General features: G+C 37.9%; 1 protein-coding gene across 1 annotated transcript in view; it reads right to left on the bottom strand.

Moving 5' to 3' along the window:
- Positions 1-11,670: 11,670 nt before the first annotated feature.
- s-cup (stanley-cup) overlaps positions 11,671-20,766 on the bottom strand; it is a 77,012-nt gene continuing 67,916 nt past the window's right edge. Inside the window, exon 3 of the mRNA XM_068227837.1 lies at positions 11,671-13,304. Coding sequence (XP_068083938.1) covers positions 13,074-13,304 — 231 coding nt within the window. The 3' untranslated portion in view covers positions 11,671-13,073. The remainder of the gene's footprint in view (positions 13,305-20,766) is intronic.

Below are 20,766 nucleotides of genomic sequence, written 5' to 3'. Positions count from 1 at the left end.
AGTTCCTAAGCAGGCAGGTTGGTAGCATTGTGCACCGTGGGATCACGTCGCCTACGAGAAATTAACATACGACAGTCATACGGTGCGAAAATATCGCCAGTGCAAGTGGTGACGCATTGTACTAATGTTGCGTGAACAGGACTGGAGTAATTACATTTATCTTTTTAGAAATTTATTTTCCTGGCACTTAAGATTTATTTTATATTTTAAATAAAGGACCTGCTTATGAACAGGAATAGCAAATACTTTGAAACGAGAAAGTTGATCGTGAAAATTGGTGTCGGTGAAGAAGCGTGGTAACTCGTTTATACTGAATAAGGCCCAAATGGCATGGTACTTAGTATATCGGAGTACTAGGAATAAGAATAGAGAGTGATGAGGTATTGTGTGACAACGAAAACTTCGAGAAGCGTTTTACGTTATCAGTTAACGAAGCGTTTCAAGCAGTTACTGAAGTAACGTAACATCAAGAAATATCTGTCTTGCTTTATTATCTAATGACGTATGAATATGCAAAGATTAAATAACCACAAACTTAACTTAAAGTAAAATATTATACAGTCAGAAAATAGAAACGTAAAATGAACATCTGCTTGCAAAACAATAGTTGTAAATATAAGTTTTTCCGCCACTTCTCCTACACTCTGGTGGAATTGCAGGTATGAACTGTGTTGCACATGTGACCAGATGCCCGTCCTGACGTCTGATTCATCCGCATTAGTAAACATTAGTTTACATTAGTAAACATTAGTACTTTAGTACATTAGTACATTAGTGCGTGTTTTTGTGGAGGTTGGTCCTTGTCTAGCAAGCCAAGAATAACGGTCGAAAGGATTCATTGTGCTGACCAGATGGCACCTCATAATCTGCAGGCCTTCGGGCTGAACAGTGGTCGCTTGGTAGACCATGGCCCTTCGGAGCTGTTGCGCCATGGGGTTTGGTTTGTGGAGGTTGGTAGTGTGTTGTGCTGTAGGTGTATCGAGACAAACAGGAACACCCAGTCTCCGAATTAGAGGAATAAGCCAGACTCAACTAAATTCCTCGACCAAGCCGTGAATCGAACCCGGGATCCTGTAAACCGCATGCCTCGACGTTAATCATTCAACCAAGGAGCCGGTGCAAATTTCAATACATTATAAACAAATTCTCAATAGGAAACAGGAAGCTATGAACTATCAGATATTACTGTATATGGAAAGAGCTGTATCGGTATTTACTTACCTGTTTTCATTTTTTTACTTGCTAGGAGAAGTTCCCTATCTCTAGTTCAACATCTAACATATTTTTAGTGTAAATCCTGTGATTCTTGTCACACACAAACAGAAACGTTTTTCATTTGTCATATAAATGTATTTTTGGATCTCATTTTGGTATGAGGTCATATTTTGATCTTTTTTGGTAAACACATAATTATTTTTTGGTATGGGGGCAGCTCTTGCTGTGCGTTTATATTAGTAAAGAGGAAAAGGGTAAATCCCTGTCATTGAGGCGTCATTTAACATTATTTTAAACGCCCCTGCCCGAAAGCGTAATTCCTTTATTGATGACAAGGATCAACGTAATATTCTAAATAATAATAATAATAATAATAATAATAATAATAATAATAATAATAATAATAATAGTAGTAGTAGTAGTAGTAGTAACAACCTGGTCTGAAGACAGAAAGGAAATCCACAGTAAAAGAATGAAGGAAATATGGGCACAAAGGTAGGCCTCGAAGTATTTTACGTAGTCCTAATGGCCCCCTGTGGATGGGGGCGGTAGAATAACACCCACGGTATCCCCTGACTGATGTAAGAGACTACTAAAAGGGGCCCATGGGAGTGTGGGTTGGCGACCACGGGGCCCTTACCCGAGTCCTGACATTGCTTCCAATTACTTGTTCCAGGCTCCTCACTTCCATCTATCCTATCCGACCTCCCTTGTCAACTCTTGTTCTTTCCGACCTCGACGGTATTAGAGCACTCGAGGCCTAGGGAGTCTTTCAATTTCATGCCCTTCGTGGCCCTTGTCTTCTTTTGGCCGGTACCTTCATTTTTCGAAATGTCGGACCTCTTCCATTTTTCTCTCTGATTAATATTATATAGAGGATGATTGCCTAGTTGTACTTCCTCTTAAAACAATAGTCACCACTACCACCAGCAGTCCTAATGGACTTATTCGCATATAATAATAATAATAATAATAATAATAATAATAATAATAATAATAATAATAATAATAATAATAAGAAGAAGAAGAAGAAGAAGAAGAAGAAGAAGAAGAAGAAGAATAGCCAGGCTGAGTAACTCAGATAGCAGAGCGCTGGCCTTCTGGCAGGTTCGATCCTTTCTTAGTCCGGTGATATTTGAAGGTGCTCAAATACGCCAGCCTCTCGTCGGTTTATTTACTGGCATGTTACAGAACTCCTGTGGGATGAAATTACGGCACCTCGCCGTCTCCGAAAGTTGTAAAAGTAATTAGTTTGACGTTAAATCAATAATTATTATTATTATTAGCCTAGAATACTGTACATTACAATATTTTTTCAGTTGTGATTTTCAATTTAAAAAGGGCCATATACTGTAGTACAGTTTTGGGTCATATTTAATTATTTTTAGTTATATTTCTCCGTATTACTATAAATGAACGTGAATTCTTCGAAGTCAGGTAGTCATCAACATCAAAATAGAAACGTTAGTATCATCAGATGACAGTTTTCCCCTCCATTAAGAAAGCCTGCTCCGAATATTGTATATAGGTCTCGTAACTTCCATAAATATGAGTGCGTCGATACTAGTTCAAAATTCTTTTCGATAAGGGGAAGAAATGCTTTATTTTTGTGCCTTTTAAACCTTTTTTTTTTTTGGTATAAATCAGTTGTTTACATATCCGAAGTCACTTGAAATAAGGAAGTTTTAGAAATTATTGAGATGTATGTTTACCCGTATGTTTTTCTACAAATTTTCGGGAACTTCAAAGCCGATAGGACATGGAGAGAGAGCAACACCTTAGGCGTGTCCGCGTGGTTGGAGGACGGATGCACACGAGCTCAGTTGGTACTTCTCGTATGCAATACGAATGTAGATTTTTCTATTTCATTTACTGCAATAGACTGGACGTCGCACTGCAGAACCACTAACTTAATTGGGAAGAAGCCGCCACTGGTGTAACGGGCCAGTACCACTGCTTCACTAATGTACGTACATGCACGAAAACCGAGCGTGGAAAAGGGCCATAACATACCCTTCCTAATGACGGTTGATTTCCGGTGACATTCCGCGACAAACATTAGCCAGAATTACACTTACCGAGTACTGGGTCGAGACAGTGCATTCTGCCGATTGCTCGGCTAATGTGATAAATACAGTCAGTACTTGGCCTAGTGCGAGCGAGTGATTAGGGCGAGGCAGTGGATAGAAAGGTGCCCCAACCACTTGGCCAAATAAGTACACCCCCACCTGCCTACTCACCTCGCGGCCTCACTCGGCCAGTGTATTATTAGTTAGCTGTGTAGGAGTCTTCTTGTGTTGTCTGGCGCTCTTTGATTTGATTTCTTCAGTAACCTGTAATTGCAATTTTGTCGGCATAACAGCTCGAAAAACAGTGTCTGCTTTCTGAATTTTAGGAGTTATCGTTTCAAGCCAAAAAAAAAAAAAAAAAAAAAAAAAATCAAACTCATGTAACCCCGAAAGATCCATGTTCTTTGAGATCTTTAGTTTCAAATTCCCTGAACAGGGTTGCAGTTCCTCCTTCATTATCTCTTCTTAATAGTCATGGTATTAAGCCTCCGTGGCTCAGGCGGCAGTGCACCGGCCCCTCACCGCTGGATACCGTGGTTCAAATCCCGGTCATTTCATGTGAAATTTGTGCTGGACAAAGCGGAGGCCGGACAGGTCTTTCTCCGAGTACTCCGGTTTTCCCTGTGATCTTTCATTCCAGCAACACTCTCCACTATCATTTCATTTCATCTCTCAGTCATTAATCATTGCCCCAGAGGAGTGCGACAGGTCTCGGCAGCCGGCACAATTCCTATCCTCGCCGCAAGTTGGGGGCTTCATTCATCCCATCCCTGACCCGGTTCATTGACTGGAAAACAGGTTGTAGGTTTTCATTTTCAATTGTCATGGTCTTGTCCATAATCTTTTTCAGTTATATCTAATTTCTTCAATTTCTTCTATTATGGCAGGTATTTTGTGGAAAATGATGTGGAGGAAAAGCTGCAGAAATGGAGTCAAGAGTTTAAGAGATATGATATAAAAATCAACAGAATCAGAATAAATGACACCAAACTGGACAGTGTTCGAACGTTTACGTACTTGGATAGCATAGTATCAAAAGACAAACTTGAAAAATATGAGGTGGTCAGTCGAGTTAGCAAGGCAACTCAATTTTATCATCAAGTAAGACAACTGCTGTGGGATAAACAAGTACCATTGTAAACTGAGATAACATTATATAAATCATATTATACACCCATCCTCACGTATAGTTTCGAAACTCACACGTTAACGAGACAAGACAACCCAAAACACCAAGCTGCAGAAATGAAATTCCTTACGCACCATGATACAGACGACCAGGAAGGACAAGTTCAGAAGTGAAAAGGTTCGAAAGGAGGTGGGAATATGAGACTCCCTACAACAGAGGATCCAGAAAGCAAGACTGAAATAAGAAGGATAGTGCTAGCAGGACTGCAAGAAGAGAATATGAAAGAGAAGGAAAAGACCAGTGGGCAGACCCAGAGGAAAATGTACCGATCTGGTGAAGAAAGATGTCGAGGAGAGAGGACTGGATTGGGAGAATATTACGAGAGAACAGTGGTACATGGACAGACAAAGATGGAGGGGGCTCGTGTAGGCGAACTAACTATCGGGGTATGCGAGGAGTAACATAACCACGATACCATATGCTTAGTTAAAATACTGGTTTATTCAACATCACAAGCCATACTATGTATCTGTACAAGTCCACTCTTCAAGTACTCCAGCTTGCTACATCTCGTAACATCTACTACTGACTTCCACCTGATACATATATCCAACTGACACACATATTGAGCGAATGAGGTACAGTTGAGTCCACAGAGTAAACAACAGAGTATACAACACCACAGAGTAAAAGCTCCTTTTAAAGAGTCCTCAATATGAGGGAACATTGATCCCTAACATTCCCCCCTCAATGTTAAACTCATATGTACATTTACATAACCTGAACATCTCAACATTTTAACAAACCAAGACCTTTTAACTAGCTTTTCTCTTTTTGGGTCTAGTTTTCTCCTGAACTGTTTAGGGACATGCTGAAAAACAATACTACGGTACCAAAAACTCTAAGGTTACATAAATTGGGTTTTCTACCTTCCCATAGTTAGAAGTTTTGTTACAAGAAACAGTTGGACTTCTATTTGTTACATAAATTGAACAATAAATTGTTTCTCCCCCACATTTCTTTGGGTAACTAAGATTCAATCAATAAAGTTCTAGCCTTTTCTACTAAGATTCTATTCTTTCTTTCTGACAGTGGGTTCATTTATGGATTGTATGGAACTGTATATTCTAGCTTTATACCCTTACTTCTGCAAAAACTTTTATATATATTTATCTTCACCACCATTATCTGCTGTAAGTTTTATCAAGATTTTAGAGAAATAATTTGTTGCATAATTATAATATTCAACAAATTTGTCATTAACCTCATGCTTATTCCTTAATAGATATGCCACAGTAAAATGTGTAAAATAATCAATAAATGTTACCAAATATTCATGTCCATCCCGTGTTAAAGGTTTACTTGGACCACACACATCAGTATGAACAGTCTCTAAGGGCTTACTTGAATTTTCTCTTTTACCACTAAAGGGCTGTCTAGTCATCTTTCCAAGAATGCAATTCTCACAATTATAATTTTCAAATCCACCATCTCGTAAGTTGCTTAATCCATTAACTAGATTTTTCTTTGCTAAAGTACTTTTGTAATTCAAATGACCTAACCTTCTGTGCCGTAACTCTAATTCTTCATTTACAATTCTTCAAAGAATTACCATAGCTAGCATTAGACGTTTCAAATTTCATTTTGACTGTGTACAATGAACAATCTTTCTGACCTGAAAGTATTAATCTATTATTGAAGAAAGCTTTGACACTACTCCTGTGAAATATCACTATGCAGCCAACCTGCCCCAACTTTGACACTAACAGTAGATTTTTTCTGAATTCTGGTACATAATACACATTTGTAATAGTAGAAGGAACAATTGTGCCATTTGCATAAATATTAGCTTGAATATTCCCTATACTAATTGCCTCAATGTTTATGCTATTTTTGGCTACACTGATCTTCTTTGGAAGTCTTAATTTCACATAGGTATCAAAAACATCTAATTCAGACACAAAATGATCAGAACAACCGGAATCCACACATCAAACAAGATCACTATCAGTATTAACTTGCTTATTTTCATCTACATTACACACAATGTTATCAGAGTTAGATGAATTTAAACTTTGCCCTAACTCACTTTCACTTTTTCATCTTCTGCATAAAACGTCACTTGGCCATCTTCTTCAGTGTTGAAATTACAGTATTTCCCCTGTTATCCGTTCTCCATGAAATATTTCCACGGCTCGTGGAAACTGGAGTACGAGAATGTGCTCGACCATGTCCTCTTGACCTTGAATATCCTCTTCCTCTGTCTGGAGTGAATTTTCCTCTTCCTCTGTAGAAGCTTCTAGATGAAGAATTTACCGGGCGAGTTGGCCGTGGTGTTAGGAGAGCTCAGCTGTGTGCTTGCATCCGAGAGATAGTGGGTTCGAATCCCACTGTCGGCAGCCCTGAAAATGGTTTTCCGTGGTTTCCCATTTTCACACCAGGCATATGCTGGGGCTGTACCTTAATTAGGGCCACGGCCGCTTCCTTCCAACTCCTAGCCCTTTCCTCTCCCATTGCCGCCATAAGACCTATCTGTGTCTTTGCGACATAAAGCCACTAGCAAAAAAGAAAAATAGATGAAGAATTGGATTGCTCTTCACACTAATACTGTTTATGACCTGGTTTACCACATCGAAAGCAGAGAAAAATTGGATCACTTTTGGTAACAGAATTTTGAAGTTTCTTCTGTTTTTCTTCTTCTCCTAACTGATGAATTTTCACAGAGTCTAATTTTAAGTTTGGTTGAGATTCAAGAGCTGTCACCACTGAATCTTAACTACGAGGCATTGAAACTAACAGGTAATCTATTTTGTCATCCTCGGATAACTCACTATCAGCGTCCTTCAATTGTGAGAAATAGTCCTCCAACTTCATAATATGTTCTGCTATTTAACTACAACCATCATATGTAGTTTCATTCAAAAGTCTCCTCAAATATAAATGACTTCTTGCCCCTTTACTTTTAAAATTATCTTCTAAACTCTTGAATATTGCGTAAGCTGAGTGACGCTGTTTCAGAAAATTAAGATTAGTATCACTTACACCGGCAATGAGTAACGCCCGGGCTTTTGCTTCCATACCGGCATTTCCGGTTTTCGTAGCAAAATCAGCAATTCGATAGCTTCTAACACTTGAGCATGACGTAATACACTCTTCATTCTAAACGACCAAAAAACTGACGAATGTGATACATTTCATTAATTGCCACTGTCTCTGGTTAACCTTCACTATTTATGCAACCCACCAAAAAAACTCACTGGAACTTTCTGGAACCTTGTATCTCTGTCGATCTTCTGGAAACTTCTGGATACTTCTGGAACACTCTGGATATTTCAGTAGCAGACTGGCAATCTGGATCATTCGGAGCAGACTGGCGAACTGGGCCCATAACCTTGTAGGCGAACTAACTATCGGGTTATGCGAGCAGTAACATAACCACGTTACCATGTGTTCAGTGAAAATTCAACATCACAAGCCATACTATCTATCGGTACAAGTACACTCTTCAAGTACTCCAGCTTACTACATCTCGTAACATCTACTACTGACTTCCAACTGACACATATACCCACCGAATCCTGATAGTGTACTGAGAGCCTCTCCTCCGCCACCACCGACAACAAGAGAGCACAGTCTAATCACAGAAAGCGAAATTGGAGAGACTATCGCTCATCTAAAACACATAAAGCAGCCGGACTTGACGGAATCTTCACATCATTGCATCATACCCATTACTAGCGAACATATGGCAATCCCTCCTAAATAAATGTCTCGAAACAGGAGACCTGCCGAGCAGCTACTCTATAAAGGCAAAGGTGCAAGGGACGATACAAACCCATACAGAGGCATAGCTTTGGAAAACAACTCATTAAAATTACTAACAACTATTCTAACAAAAAGAATCACTCAGGTTGCAGACCCTCTGATCCCCGAACAACAATACGGCTTCAGGAAAGGGCGCTCCTGCCTACAAGCTGTACAAAACCTCTTAGACGACACGGGCATCAATACTAATACCCTGGTAAGAAACATATTGTGTTAGAACATGATCAGGATAGATGACTCGGTAACATCATCAGAAAAAATCACTCAAACAAGAGGAATCCTGGAGTATGACCCCCTTAGCCCGCTTCTCTTCAACATCGCCACATCTGACATAGCACAAATATGTTTACATACAACATCACTGTGTATCTATGCTGACGACATGGTCCTTGGTTCAACAAACAAAAACGACCTACAAAGATCACGTAACCTCCTTATAAATTGGGCGGACCGAAATAAAATGGAATTGAATCAAAAGAAAACAGTCCAAATGGTGTTTCGAAAAGATGGAAGAAGATCGAAGGAAGACATTATCTTGATAAAAGAGAAGTCATTGGAAATTGTGAACTCCTTCAGGTACCTGGGAGTTTAGAATACACATTATGGAGAGAGCCACAGCAGCGACCAAGGGAATGTTTGACATCAAGGAAATCAAAATCCAAAGTCTCCCTTCTGCTGAAATCATTCCGACCCTGTGTTACGGTATAGAAATATTCTGGCAAAATCTCAGTGTAAAGGACCTCAAGAATCTGGAGAAAACAAAATAAAAGCCCGTTTCTGAAAGTTAGCCCTGGGACTGTCCAAATTCCATCAAGATTAGCTAGTATATGAACTCACGAAAGAGACTTTCCTGTTGGAGGACCTACGAATAAGATTCTCGCTCCCCTTCACGACTAAATGGGCAAAAGTTGTACAAGAAAGACAAGAGAAGAGGAAAACCATATGGGGTCCGAGTTTTACACTACAAACGTTAGATCGGTCATGGACAGGGCCCAAACAATACCTTCGTACTTGACAACGGGATTAGCGGTGCACGGTTATAATCACAAAATATGTAAAACAATACGTTCCATGAACCCCAGCAGGACTGCGTATGTGATCTCTGCAACCTGCCGTGTGACAGATATCATATTATCAACTGTACAAAAAGAACAAACTCAATCAGTTCCTATTGTAAGATGTGATATTTCTCCCATTATGCCTACTTGTGCACAATTCTTACATTCAATATCCAACTGACACACATATTGAGCGACTGAAACACAGCTGAGTGAGTCCACAGAGTATACAACACCACAGAGTAAAAGCTCCTTTAAAAGGGTCCTCAATATGAGGGAACATTGATCCCTAACAGCTCGTACACCACAATCGGAGATGGTCAACGATGATGTTGATGGTGATGATGATGATGATCAAGTTGCAATAGTGTTTATAAACTCTTTTAATTTTTATCAGTTTCCTTTTTTTCAGGGAACCTTGTGACCATACCCTTTAAACATTTCAATGTACTGACTCGTCCACTGTCTCTTCCTCACGTGATCACATTTACTCCTCAATAAGATATTCGGCCTAGTAACAAAGCAAGTGATTCGGCCCAGTACTCGGTAGGTGTAATTCCGGCTTTATGGTCAGGCACAATACTGCTCACGACAGCAGATCCGTAGTTCCAACGGTCACTCACCAGGTGGCAGTAGCTTTACGCTACCGAACGACCTTCTGTTTTAGCAATACCAGGAGGTTTTTCACATATACCGAAGGGTTATTTAATACAATGTACCTGTGAGAAATAATAGATTTATAGAAAAATGACGCATTTCGTTGATTCTATTACAAAATAATGCCAGAAAATGTGTGAAAACTTTTCGTCAGCTTAATGCCATCGGTGATTATGGTACAGCTGTAATGGAGTTAATATACTGTAGCCTTGTTATAATGTTGAATTATTTGCTAAGTATATCATGCAAGTGAACATTACTTCATACTTATTCTAGTAAAATGGGCTCTTCTAATAATTGACGGTAGGGCTTCTTTTGGACAATACATGCAGAGAACACTGTAAAATATAGGAGATAAATTCCATAAAACATTTCCATTAAGAGGCAGCGAGATATTCTCGCAATCATTATCATCTGAAATAAGATTATAATAATAAGGTTAGGATAAAAGGATAGGATTTTGAGACAAACATATCTTGTTCATACAAACATCACTATTTATGTTGCTATTTGCACCTCACATTGATCAACAGCATCTTAAGTAACATACATATCAACACTTACATTCACATTAGGCATCTTGTTGATTTCTATAAGTTCTAGACGTGTAGAACGTACAATGTGTCTACCATCAAGAATAGAAACAGTCTAAAACGGGCACTTCCTTCAATTCATTCAAGTCCTTTCTGTGACATTTACGGGTAAAAATGTAATGAGGAAATATCTTATTTAGTTATAAATACCGTGTGAGCTTTTTGAAGTGACCAGAGTTATAGAAATAATTAAATACAAATTAATGGGTAAGGATATAACTATTTGAACAAAATACTGGCACTCAGACTTTATCAACTTGGACACGTGTATAATCCTTCATATAATAATAATAATAATAATAATAATAATAATAATAATAATAATAATAATAATAATAATGCGCTTGCGGATATAACCAACAGTTTTATTATAAATTGGCGAAGTTCCCAAGAATATGCACATTTCTTCAGCCACACACAATCTACATCCATTCACTTAGCCTACATAAAATTTCAAAAAACTGTTCCCACATTGTTAGGAAATTCTTTGTCCAAGTTCTCTGCTTCATCAAACGTCTATCCAGCATGAAGATCCAGTGATTAACTTGAGACAGTAGCATAAAAGTGAATCAGGTCCTAGCCTAAGTGAATGCGTATAAACCGTACCGAATATCTGTAAATATCTGCAAATTATTAATGTAAGAAAGCTAACTCCATATTACGGCCAGGTCAGTTGAAAAATTACATCTGCTTGACCTATGACAATAATAATAATAATAATAATAATAATAATAATAATAATAATAATAATAATAATAATAATTTACAAACAAAGCCAATATCATACAAGCCACGAAGGACCTGTATGTGACCTTGGCACTTAATAGTTAGAGGACTAAAATTGTTAACTCTATACACGGACGCCTTTGGCCCCAGGAATTAATGTGGTACTTATTTTTGGTGGAGCCTTAATGAACCTCAAGGTTAAGTGCCTCTTTACATGTGCAATTCTCATTTCTAATATGTTTAAACTTCCTGGCAGGGATTCGAACCGTTAGTTCTAGATGAACGTAGCACGACTTTACCACCTTGGTTAGATATTCCTTGTAATGATAATAATAATAATAATAATAATAATAATAATAATAATAATAATAATAGAAACACGTTTCCTTGTAGTTTGCTTTGATTCACATGGCATACAAAACTGAACGACTAATATCTAAGAGTTACGGGGCTTGAGAAAATAAAAACATACCGTGTAACTCCGTGCATACTCTAAATGACAATTTCATAACTAATTTCTAAAATGACCTGTCAAGACCTGGAAGAGAGATGTGAAAATCTTTAAACTATGAATATTAATAATGTTCATTGGTCACAATGAACACATTTTAATTATCAACGAACTGATGATGCTTGAATAATCATGCTCTTCTTCGAATTCAGAATTCAAGTTTCTCCCTAATTTTAAACTAACGATGTGTCAGTATATACTATGTTTCTAGATGATCGATGGTGTATTTCTATGTAATTACCTAGTCGAGTTACACAAACCATGTTATGACTGATTTAATTAAATAGCTTGTATTTTGCAAATTCATAACATTTGGGATGCTGCTATAAATTTCATATTTCCTATTAATCGTGAAGTGCTCGAGTATGTAACATAGAACAGTGTAGTCTCATTCCATAGCATTCCTCTGTTGATCAAATGGAAATGAATTTAGTAAAGAGTGTCCCTCACAGATGTCAGGCCGTGTCGCTTCTCGTTGGTGACAAAATATATTTAACAAGTGTCGTATAACTTATATTCCTAATGCTCATGGTTTACACTTTTCTTACAGATGTTTATTATGATTTATGGTTTAAAATATATGATTCATTATCACACACACATATATAAAATAGCTCACAAAAATGTTATGCTGTTTGTCGCAAAAAAGGAGGATGCTATTCAATTCAGTTAATGAAGATTTGTACAAAACGTATATATGTACAAGAAAATGATAAGCAACTAACGTTATAGCATATATAAAAATATTATAATACATGAAATCTCTATAAGCTCTTTGTTGAATAATGACAACAAAATACGTGTACCAAAGTGTGATGCACTTTTTGTTTGTTAAGTAACATGCTCAATAAAACTTCTTTAAATGAAGATTTTCTTGATGTTGAAATTGGAAAATGTTGTTCTTTGCATGTATTAAGTACTGTGCGCGTTTCTTCTCCAAAGTAAGGTTCACATCACTCAGAATGACCAATAAACTACGCACTGAAAATTCACATTCTCCTATCGCCAAAATAATTAAATTTCACCCTCAAATGAATGTGGTCGACGGCTAAATTACCACAGAAACCATCGGAGCGCTCCAGATTTACTGAGACATACATCGGCGTATGTCGGATAAAATGCTGCATTTTTGGATTGTGAGTGCCATCTTACGTGATATCCAAAAAAGACGTGTGAGTTTTTTGCTGTTAAACACGATTCTTTTAAACACATAACCGGCTTTCCAAGAAATGGTTTATCCATATCCCAATGCCACTTAAGCGTGATATCAAACGGTTGGTGTGGGTTACTTCAAACATATCCTTGCGCTTCAAGTCTGAGAGCAGCTTCGTAGCTGGGAAGTCCACTGCTATCTTCTACTTCGACGTCTATCGGCGTCTTCGGTTCATCGACGTGAGAATCCTTTTTGTCGGCCACCACCGCTTCGTAAGGAGGCGGTGGACTGGGCGTCTGGGGGCAAGTCAGCGTGTCAAAGGATGCGCACGAGTCCGTTGTGAGAAAAACTCCAGCCACCTCATAGCACTGCAACAACGGAAAACACACATTAATGGATATATTCTATTGATTCCTTACTAGCAAGAGTAAAAATTGTGAATACAATGTATGTACGAAATATCTGCCTTAGTAAGTACAAAATACAGTAATGATCAGTGGCCGAAGAGCATAAATTCATCTCTCAGGTAGATTAAGTAAACTGGAGGTAGTACATGATTTTGTCTATCCTGGATAAACTGTCTGTGACATGCAAGGTTGTAAGGCAGAAATAAGGTGCATCAACTAAGGAAGAGTTGCCATGAAGAAACTCACCAGGATTTGGGAGAAGATAACAATAACAACCAACACAAAAATCCGCTTTGTTGAAGTACTTGTTTTCTCCGCCTTTCTATGTGGTTACGAAATATGGGTTATAAAGGCCGGAGACAAACAGTGCGTTCATGCGTCGAGATTGGTGATGACACAGAATGGTGCATGCACATTAGATTGAAAAAATGAACCAACTGTCCATCATCAAGCAACTTAACATTTCCAAACGTCTGTTCGTTTTCGTGTCAAGTCAGAAAATACTCCATTTCTTTGAGCATATTACGAGAAGATATGGAGGAGTTCTTGAAAAATACATCATGCAAGGCAATGTCCGCTAACAGTGGGGAGATGGCGTGGAATTACATTAGTAGACAAATAAGTTTGGGTGATGTTTTTAAAAGTAGGAAAGATCATAACGATTATGAAGATAAAGCTGGAATTCAGAAGGATAAATTGGGGCAAATATTCGTTTATAGGAAGAGGAGTTAGGTATTAGAATAATTTACCAACGGAGGTGTTCGATTAATTTCCAAATTTTTGAAATTATCTAAGAAAAGACAAGATAAATAATTGATAGGGAATCTGTCACCCAGGTGATTGATTGATTGATTGATTGATTGATTGATTGATTGATTGATTGATTGATTGATTGATTGATTGTAGGACATAATCCAGATGGAACAACCAACCAAGTTAAGAAGCTCACCGGTTTGCCTCTTCAACAGATCATAGGAAGAACAGAAAACCGTCCAGGATGCAAAATAGTTAACGTTGTCACGACGCTCAGAAATTAGTAAAACGACTTCCGATGATGTTTCCTTCCTTTGAATTCGCAGACAAGATGATGGAAATATAGTATATGCGATTCTGACCGTTGTTTCTACTGCATAAGAACTGACAAAACGAATATGTAACGTAAAATAAATGTCCTGTTATAATATAGATAAGGTAGAGGGTCCATATCTTGTTTACTTAGCAGATCTGGACTTCTAGAAATTCAGAAATATAATGGACAAGACTAGAAATTAAACCCAAACCCCATGGCGCAACAGCACCCAAGGGCCATGGCCTACCAAGCGACCGCTGCTCAGCCCGAAGGCCTGCAGATTACGAGATGGCATGTGGTCAGCACGACGGATCCTCTCGACCGTTATTCTTGGCTTCCTAGACCGGGGCCGCCTTCTCACTGCCAGATAGCTCCCCAATTGTAATCACGTAGGCTGAGTGGATCTCGAACCAGACCTCAGATGCGGGTAAAATTCCCTGACCTGTCCGGAAATCGAACCTGGGGTCTCCAGGTAAGAGACAGGCACGCTACCTCCACACCGCGGGGCCGGCTTAAGACTATAAATTGGTATCAATCTATCTATCTATATAAAAGAGGATCAACATTTTCGAGGTCACGTTGCAGTTGCTCACAATCTTGTAACTTATTTATCACTCTATATAGAATAACATCATCCACAAAAAGCCTTACCTCTGATTCCACTCCTTTACTCATATCATTTATATATAAGAAAACATAAAAGTCCAATAATACTGCCTTGAGGAATTCCCCTCTTAATTTTTACAGGGTGAGATAAAGCTTCATCTACTATAATTCTCTGATATCTATTTTCTAGAAATATAGCAAACCATACAGTCACTCTTTTGTCTAGTCCAATTGCACTCACTTTTGCCAGTAGTCTCCCATGATCCACCCTATCAAATGCTTAAGACAGGTCAATCGCGATACAGTCCATTTGACCTCCTGAATACAAGATATCTGCTATATCTTGCTAGAATCCTACAAGTTAAGCTTCAGTGGAATAACCTTTCCTAATACCGAACTGCCTTCTATCGAACCAGTTATTAATTTCACAAACATGTCTAATATAATCAGAAAGAATGCCTTCCCAAAGCTTACATACAATGCATGTCAAACTTACTGGCCTGTAATTTTCAGCTTTATGTGTATAACCCTTTCCTTTATACACAGGGGCTACTATAGCAACTCTCCATTCATCTGGTATAGCTCCTCTGACCAAACAATGATCAAATTAGTACTTCAGATATGGTACTATATCCCAACCCATTGTCTTTAGTATATACCCAGAAATCTGATCAATTCCAGCCGCTTTTCTAGTTTTCAAATTTTGTATCTGTCATTGTTATCATATGTAAATTTTAATACTTCTTTGGCCTTAGTCTCCTCCTCTATCTGGAGATTATCCTTGTAACCAACAATCTTTACATACTGCTGACTGAATACTACTGCCTTTTGAAGATCCTCACATACACACTCCCCTTGTTCATTAATTATTCCTGGAATGTCCTTCTTGGAACCTATTTCTGCCTTAAAATACCTATATATACCCTCCATTTTTCACTAAAATGTCTATGACTGCTAATTATGCTTGCCACCATGTTATCCTTAGCTGCCTTCTTTGCTAGATTCAATTTTCTAGTAAGTTCCTTCAATTTCTCCCTAGTTTTACAGCCATTTCTAACTCTATTTCTTTCCAGTCTGCACCTCTGGGTCTTTACCATTCCTTACCTCCCTTAAAGGTACAAACCTGTTTTCGCATTCCTCAACAATTTATTTAAACCCACCCCAGAGTCTGTTTAAATTTTAATTTGCCGTTTTCCACCGATCATAGTTACTTTTTAGAAACTGCCTCATGCCTGCTTTATCAGCCATATGGTACTGCCTAATAGTCCTACTTTTAAGACCTTCCTTTCTATCACATTTATTTTTAACTACGACAAAAACAGCGTCATGATCACTAATACCATCTATTACTTCAGTTTCTCTATAGAGCTCATCTGGTTTTATCAGCACCACATCCAGGATATTTTTCCCTCTGGTTGGTTCCATCACTTTCTGAATCAGCTGTCCTTCCCATATTAACTTATTTGCCCTTTGTTGGTCATGCTTCCTGTCGTTCGCATTTCCTTCCCAATTGACATCTGGTAAATTCAGATCTCCCGCTACAATCACATGGCTTTCCTTGTCGTTTCCTACATAGCTGATTATCTTATCAAATAATTCTGAATCCATGTCAGTGCTACCCTTTCCCGGTCTGTACACTCCAAATATATCAAGTTGCCTATTATCTTTAGAAATGAGCCTTACACCTAGAATTTCATGTGTCTCATTTTTAACATTTTCGTAGCTTACAAATTCTTCTTTCACCAGAATGAATACTCCCCCTGCCACCATTCCTATCCTATCTCTACGATACACACTCCAGTTCCGAGAGAAAATTTCTACATCCATTATATCATTTCTCAGCCATGATTCAACTCCTATTACAATATCTGGTAAATATATGTCTATTAAATTACTCAATTCTATTCCTTTCTTTACAATACTTCTACAGTTCAACGCTAACAATTTTATGCCATCCCTATTTGATTTCCAGTTCCCTGTACCCTTATCACCGCTCCCTAGGCCACCCCGTTTCCCTGAATGTACCTCCCTATTAACCTTCCAAACAAATTTCCTAACTTATACGTATCACTGCGGTTTAAGTGAAGGCCATCTGAGCGCAGATTCCTATCTCCTACCCACCCATTAAGATCTAGAAATTTCACTCCCAGTTTCCCACATACCCACTCCATAGTCTCATTTAAATCCCCAAGGTGAACTCCAGTTATCTTCTCCGATAAAATTAATTATTCCAACCACAAAATTGAACAGAGTGGATTTTTGTGATATCATCCCAATGTTGATTAATTGTAATTATAATAAAGTAAAGAATTCTTGGAAATGACCCACACTATCTCGCCATTGGTCAAGACGATCACGCTATCAGGGATGCCGAATTAGCGCGCGAAAAGTGGAGGACAGAAATCAAGTGATATCTCCGTGATCGCCGAACGATATAAGATCAGAATACGACACGTGAATGTGTATCGCCAGTTTATTAAGTGGGATAAATTAAGAGATCCAAATCCACCTGCAAATGCCGATTTAGGACAACCAACCCCCTCCCTCTGGTCTGACCGCGGATGACCCACGCGCGAAACCAGGTCGACCATATATACTAGGGAGTCGAGCTTCACATCAACCAGTCGTTTGAAATAATTTGATACGCTGACACGGTGACTCTGTAACTCAGTACCAGAAAACGCATTATAGATTCTGTAGTTGAAAGTACGTTAGTAGTCATGAAGGTGGAGACGAACAGTGATAATTATTCAGAATATCGAGTGTAAATTATCAGTATCACTGTTTGTAAAAATAATATATTTCTCAACATTTTATGTGTTAGAATGTACAGGATCGACGGAATGCCGATAGAAATTTTTGAAGGCATTTTTCAGAGCCTGAAATAAATATTTCATGATAGACGGTGTAACAATTATTGTAGCAGGGAACTGTAGGAGCGAGGCGATCACGAGACGGCCTCGTATACATCAGGAAGTGCTGGACAAAGAACGCGATACGCGCCGGTTCGAATAAAACGACACTTCGTCGTATTGTGTCATATCTTGTGGTTCGGGCTCAAGGAAGAATATATTGTGCAAATGTAATGGGTCTAGAGTCACCTATAAGTGTTTTATTCTTGTATAAACTAGTGTAAATTCTCTAAGTAAGGTATTAATCATTGGTAGTCACCCAGAAGTGATTTATTGTGTTAAATTTATAAAGTGCGATATGAAGTACGAGTAAAATTACCATGGGGCCATGAGGCTTCTCATCCGCTACGAGACAATGGAATTCTACATAGGAATGAGTACACCAATTTAATATTTGGGGATGTTATCGCGACAAAACGGGGTTCAGTGTAGATTAATCATGGTTTCTTAACATGGTTCGCCTCCCGAATCCATGATTTTTTTGATAGACGGACGAACTAATTTATATTAACATAATAATGGGTTAGATTAATTGAGTATTTGTGTGTTGCATATAATGCAAATATGGGATATTTCTTTCAATTAATGCATGCTGTTTGTGGATACTTTGATTTAAGTTCAATTCACGTGTTAGATTTCTTTTGTGCTAACCCATTTATTTGATTTTCAATCACTGCGGTGATTATTTGTATGTTAGTGTGAATATTTGTCATCAGACAGTGACACGCCCCCTCCACAAGTGATATTAAAATGGTGTCCGGCTAGTGACACCATGGGGTAGGCGTATCACAACAAGGAAGCAACAAAATCAAAATGCAACCAAAACACAAAAAAATTAAAATAAATGTGGAAGAGTGAATATATAGCACCAGGGACCCATTTCCCAAGGAACAAAGGGCGGGATCAACAAGGGGGAACCAGAACAAGCATCTACAAGAAAACTTTGTAAACCCTTTTCAAAAAACAATACTATAATTAATTCAAACATACTACAAACTATTACAAGCTTTAGCACCAAATAACTGGATGAAAAGAATTAAATTTGCCTAGTTAAAAAATATCTTAAGTTTCAAGTGAATGAAAATAAATACATAAGGCTAAGTCATATCTATAATTCTTCTTTTTTAAATAATTTTGGTAAATTTTTGCTTTGTAAATAAGAAAAATATAATTTATAAATACTAAGGTGAAGTTTTGAACAATAAATATACTCTCTTAATATGAATAAATAAATAAATAACTAATTTAAGTAAATAGTACCAAATCTACGAAAACATTAAAATAGCCTAGAATGAAATACTAACCCACGCGACCTAACTGATAAAGGAGCTCCTTAAATAAACCTAAATATATAATTTTACCTGATATCTACATTTAAAATAAATTAATTTTCTGAGGACCATTATTAGTGGAAGGTTCACAATACCGAACGCATAGTAGAAAATGCTAAATGCAAAACGCGTCGCCCGAATCAATCACAAAGACATCCCCGACGAAAAATATCAGTCACATAGCATATCCCAGAAATAGAACCGAATAACGTAGAAAAATTTGGCATCACTAACATAAAACCACAATCCGAAGGAAACGAAAAGTCATCAGCCGTACACTTCAAGAGAGAACCGGACAGCTAATACAAATATTAGTAATCACATACTCAAATACACACACGGAAGAGAGCAATAACAATAGGTCCTCACACAACGGCATTCAGAAGCAGATTCTCATGCGATTAGATAGTAATAATAACAATAATACAACTGTTACGTAACGACCGGACAAAGATGAGAACAGATAACCAACAATGACAACAGACACGGATCGGGGAAATAAGGCAACGCAACAAAGCAATTAACCATTAACAATGTCCTTACATAGTGCAGAAACACTACTCGTAAAATGAATAATAAGGAAATTGGTGTAACCAAATAGCCCAAAATATACTTATCTACCTTAACTTACACTATAATAATAATTATTATTATTAGGGAAAATTAGTGCCAACAGAGCTTGCTCGGTTCACAATTCAAATAATTCCCTTACAGAGGAGAAACGAACCCGTAATAACAAAATGAAAATAAGTAGAACCAGAAGTCACAATAAAACATAACGTCGCATACCGGCAGAATTTACAAGCACGGGCAGCAATAATTCAAATGAAAACACTAGCATGAAGGGAACGTCACTAGAATCACACAAAAGTTTAGCAGAAATTAAATAAATAATATGCAAAATAAAATGGAAAAGAACCAAACGCACCAAAGGATTAATGGACATCACAATGCATAAACTTCGGCTCCAAAATACAAGTGCACATGACGAAAAGAACAGACATAATTTACGCCTCGCAAAAATAAGAACTTGCAACTACGAGGCGCCTACAAAATTTTACAAAACATATCCACAAATAAATAAGAAGTAGTACTTACATGAATGACGAACACATTTACCTACTAATCCAAAAATGAACGGTGCACCGAGCAAGTACTATGTCACACGACCCAATTAATACAACCATAAACACTACATCTTTGACAACAAACTAAATATAACTACATTTTATATGTATAATTAATCCCTGAAACGGGATGTACCACTACACTTTATCCTATTCCCCTAGCAAGGAAGTCCATTTCGCAATATAGCGTAGACATTGCAAAGCGTCTAACTCCAGTCGGTTCAAAACGCAGACAACCAAGCAGACAGTCGTTTTCAGAATGCAGAGCGCTTGGCGCACAGCGGTCAGTTCAGAGAGTCAGGCGCTATCTGTCTAACAGCGTTCAAACTCACCACAAGTTCCACAGTGCGCGGATAGATAGCGTTAACGTACACTTAT

Source organism: Anabrus simplex, chromosome 5 (assembly GCF_040414725.1).
Source record: "Anabrus simplex isolate iqAnaSimp1 chromosome 5, ASM4041472v1, whole genome shotgun sequence".
In the NCBI taxonomy this organism is placed as follows: Eukaryota; Metazoa; Arthropoda; class Insecta; order Orthoptera; family Tettigoniidae; genus Anabrus; species Anabrus simplex.
The sequence above is the reverse complement of the archived record's forward strand: the minus strand, read 5'-3'. Positions and strand labels throughout refer to the sequence as shown.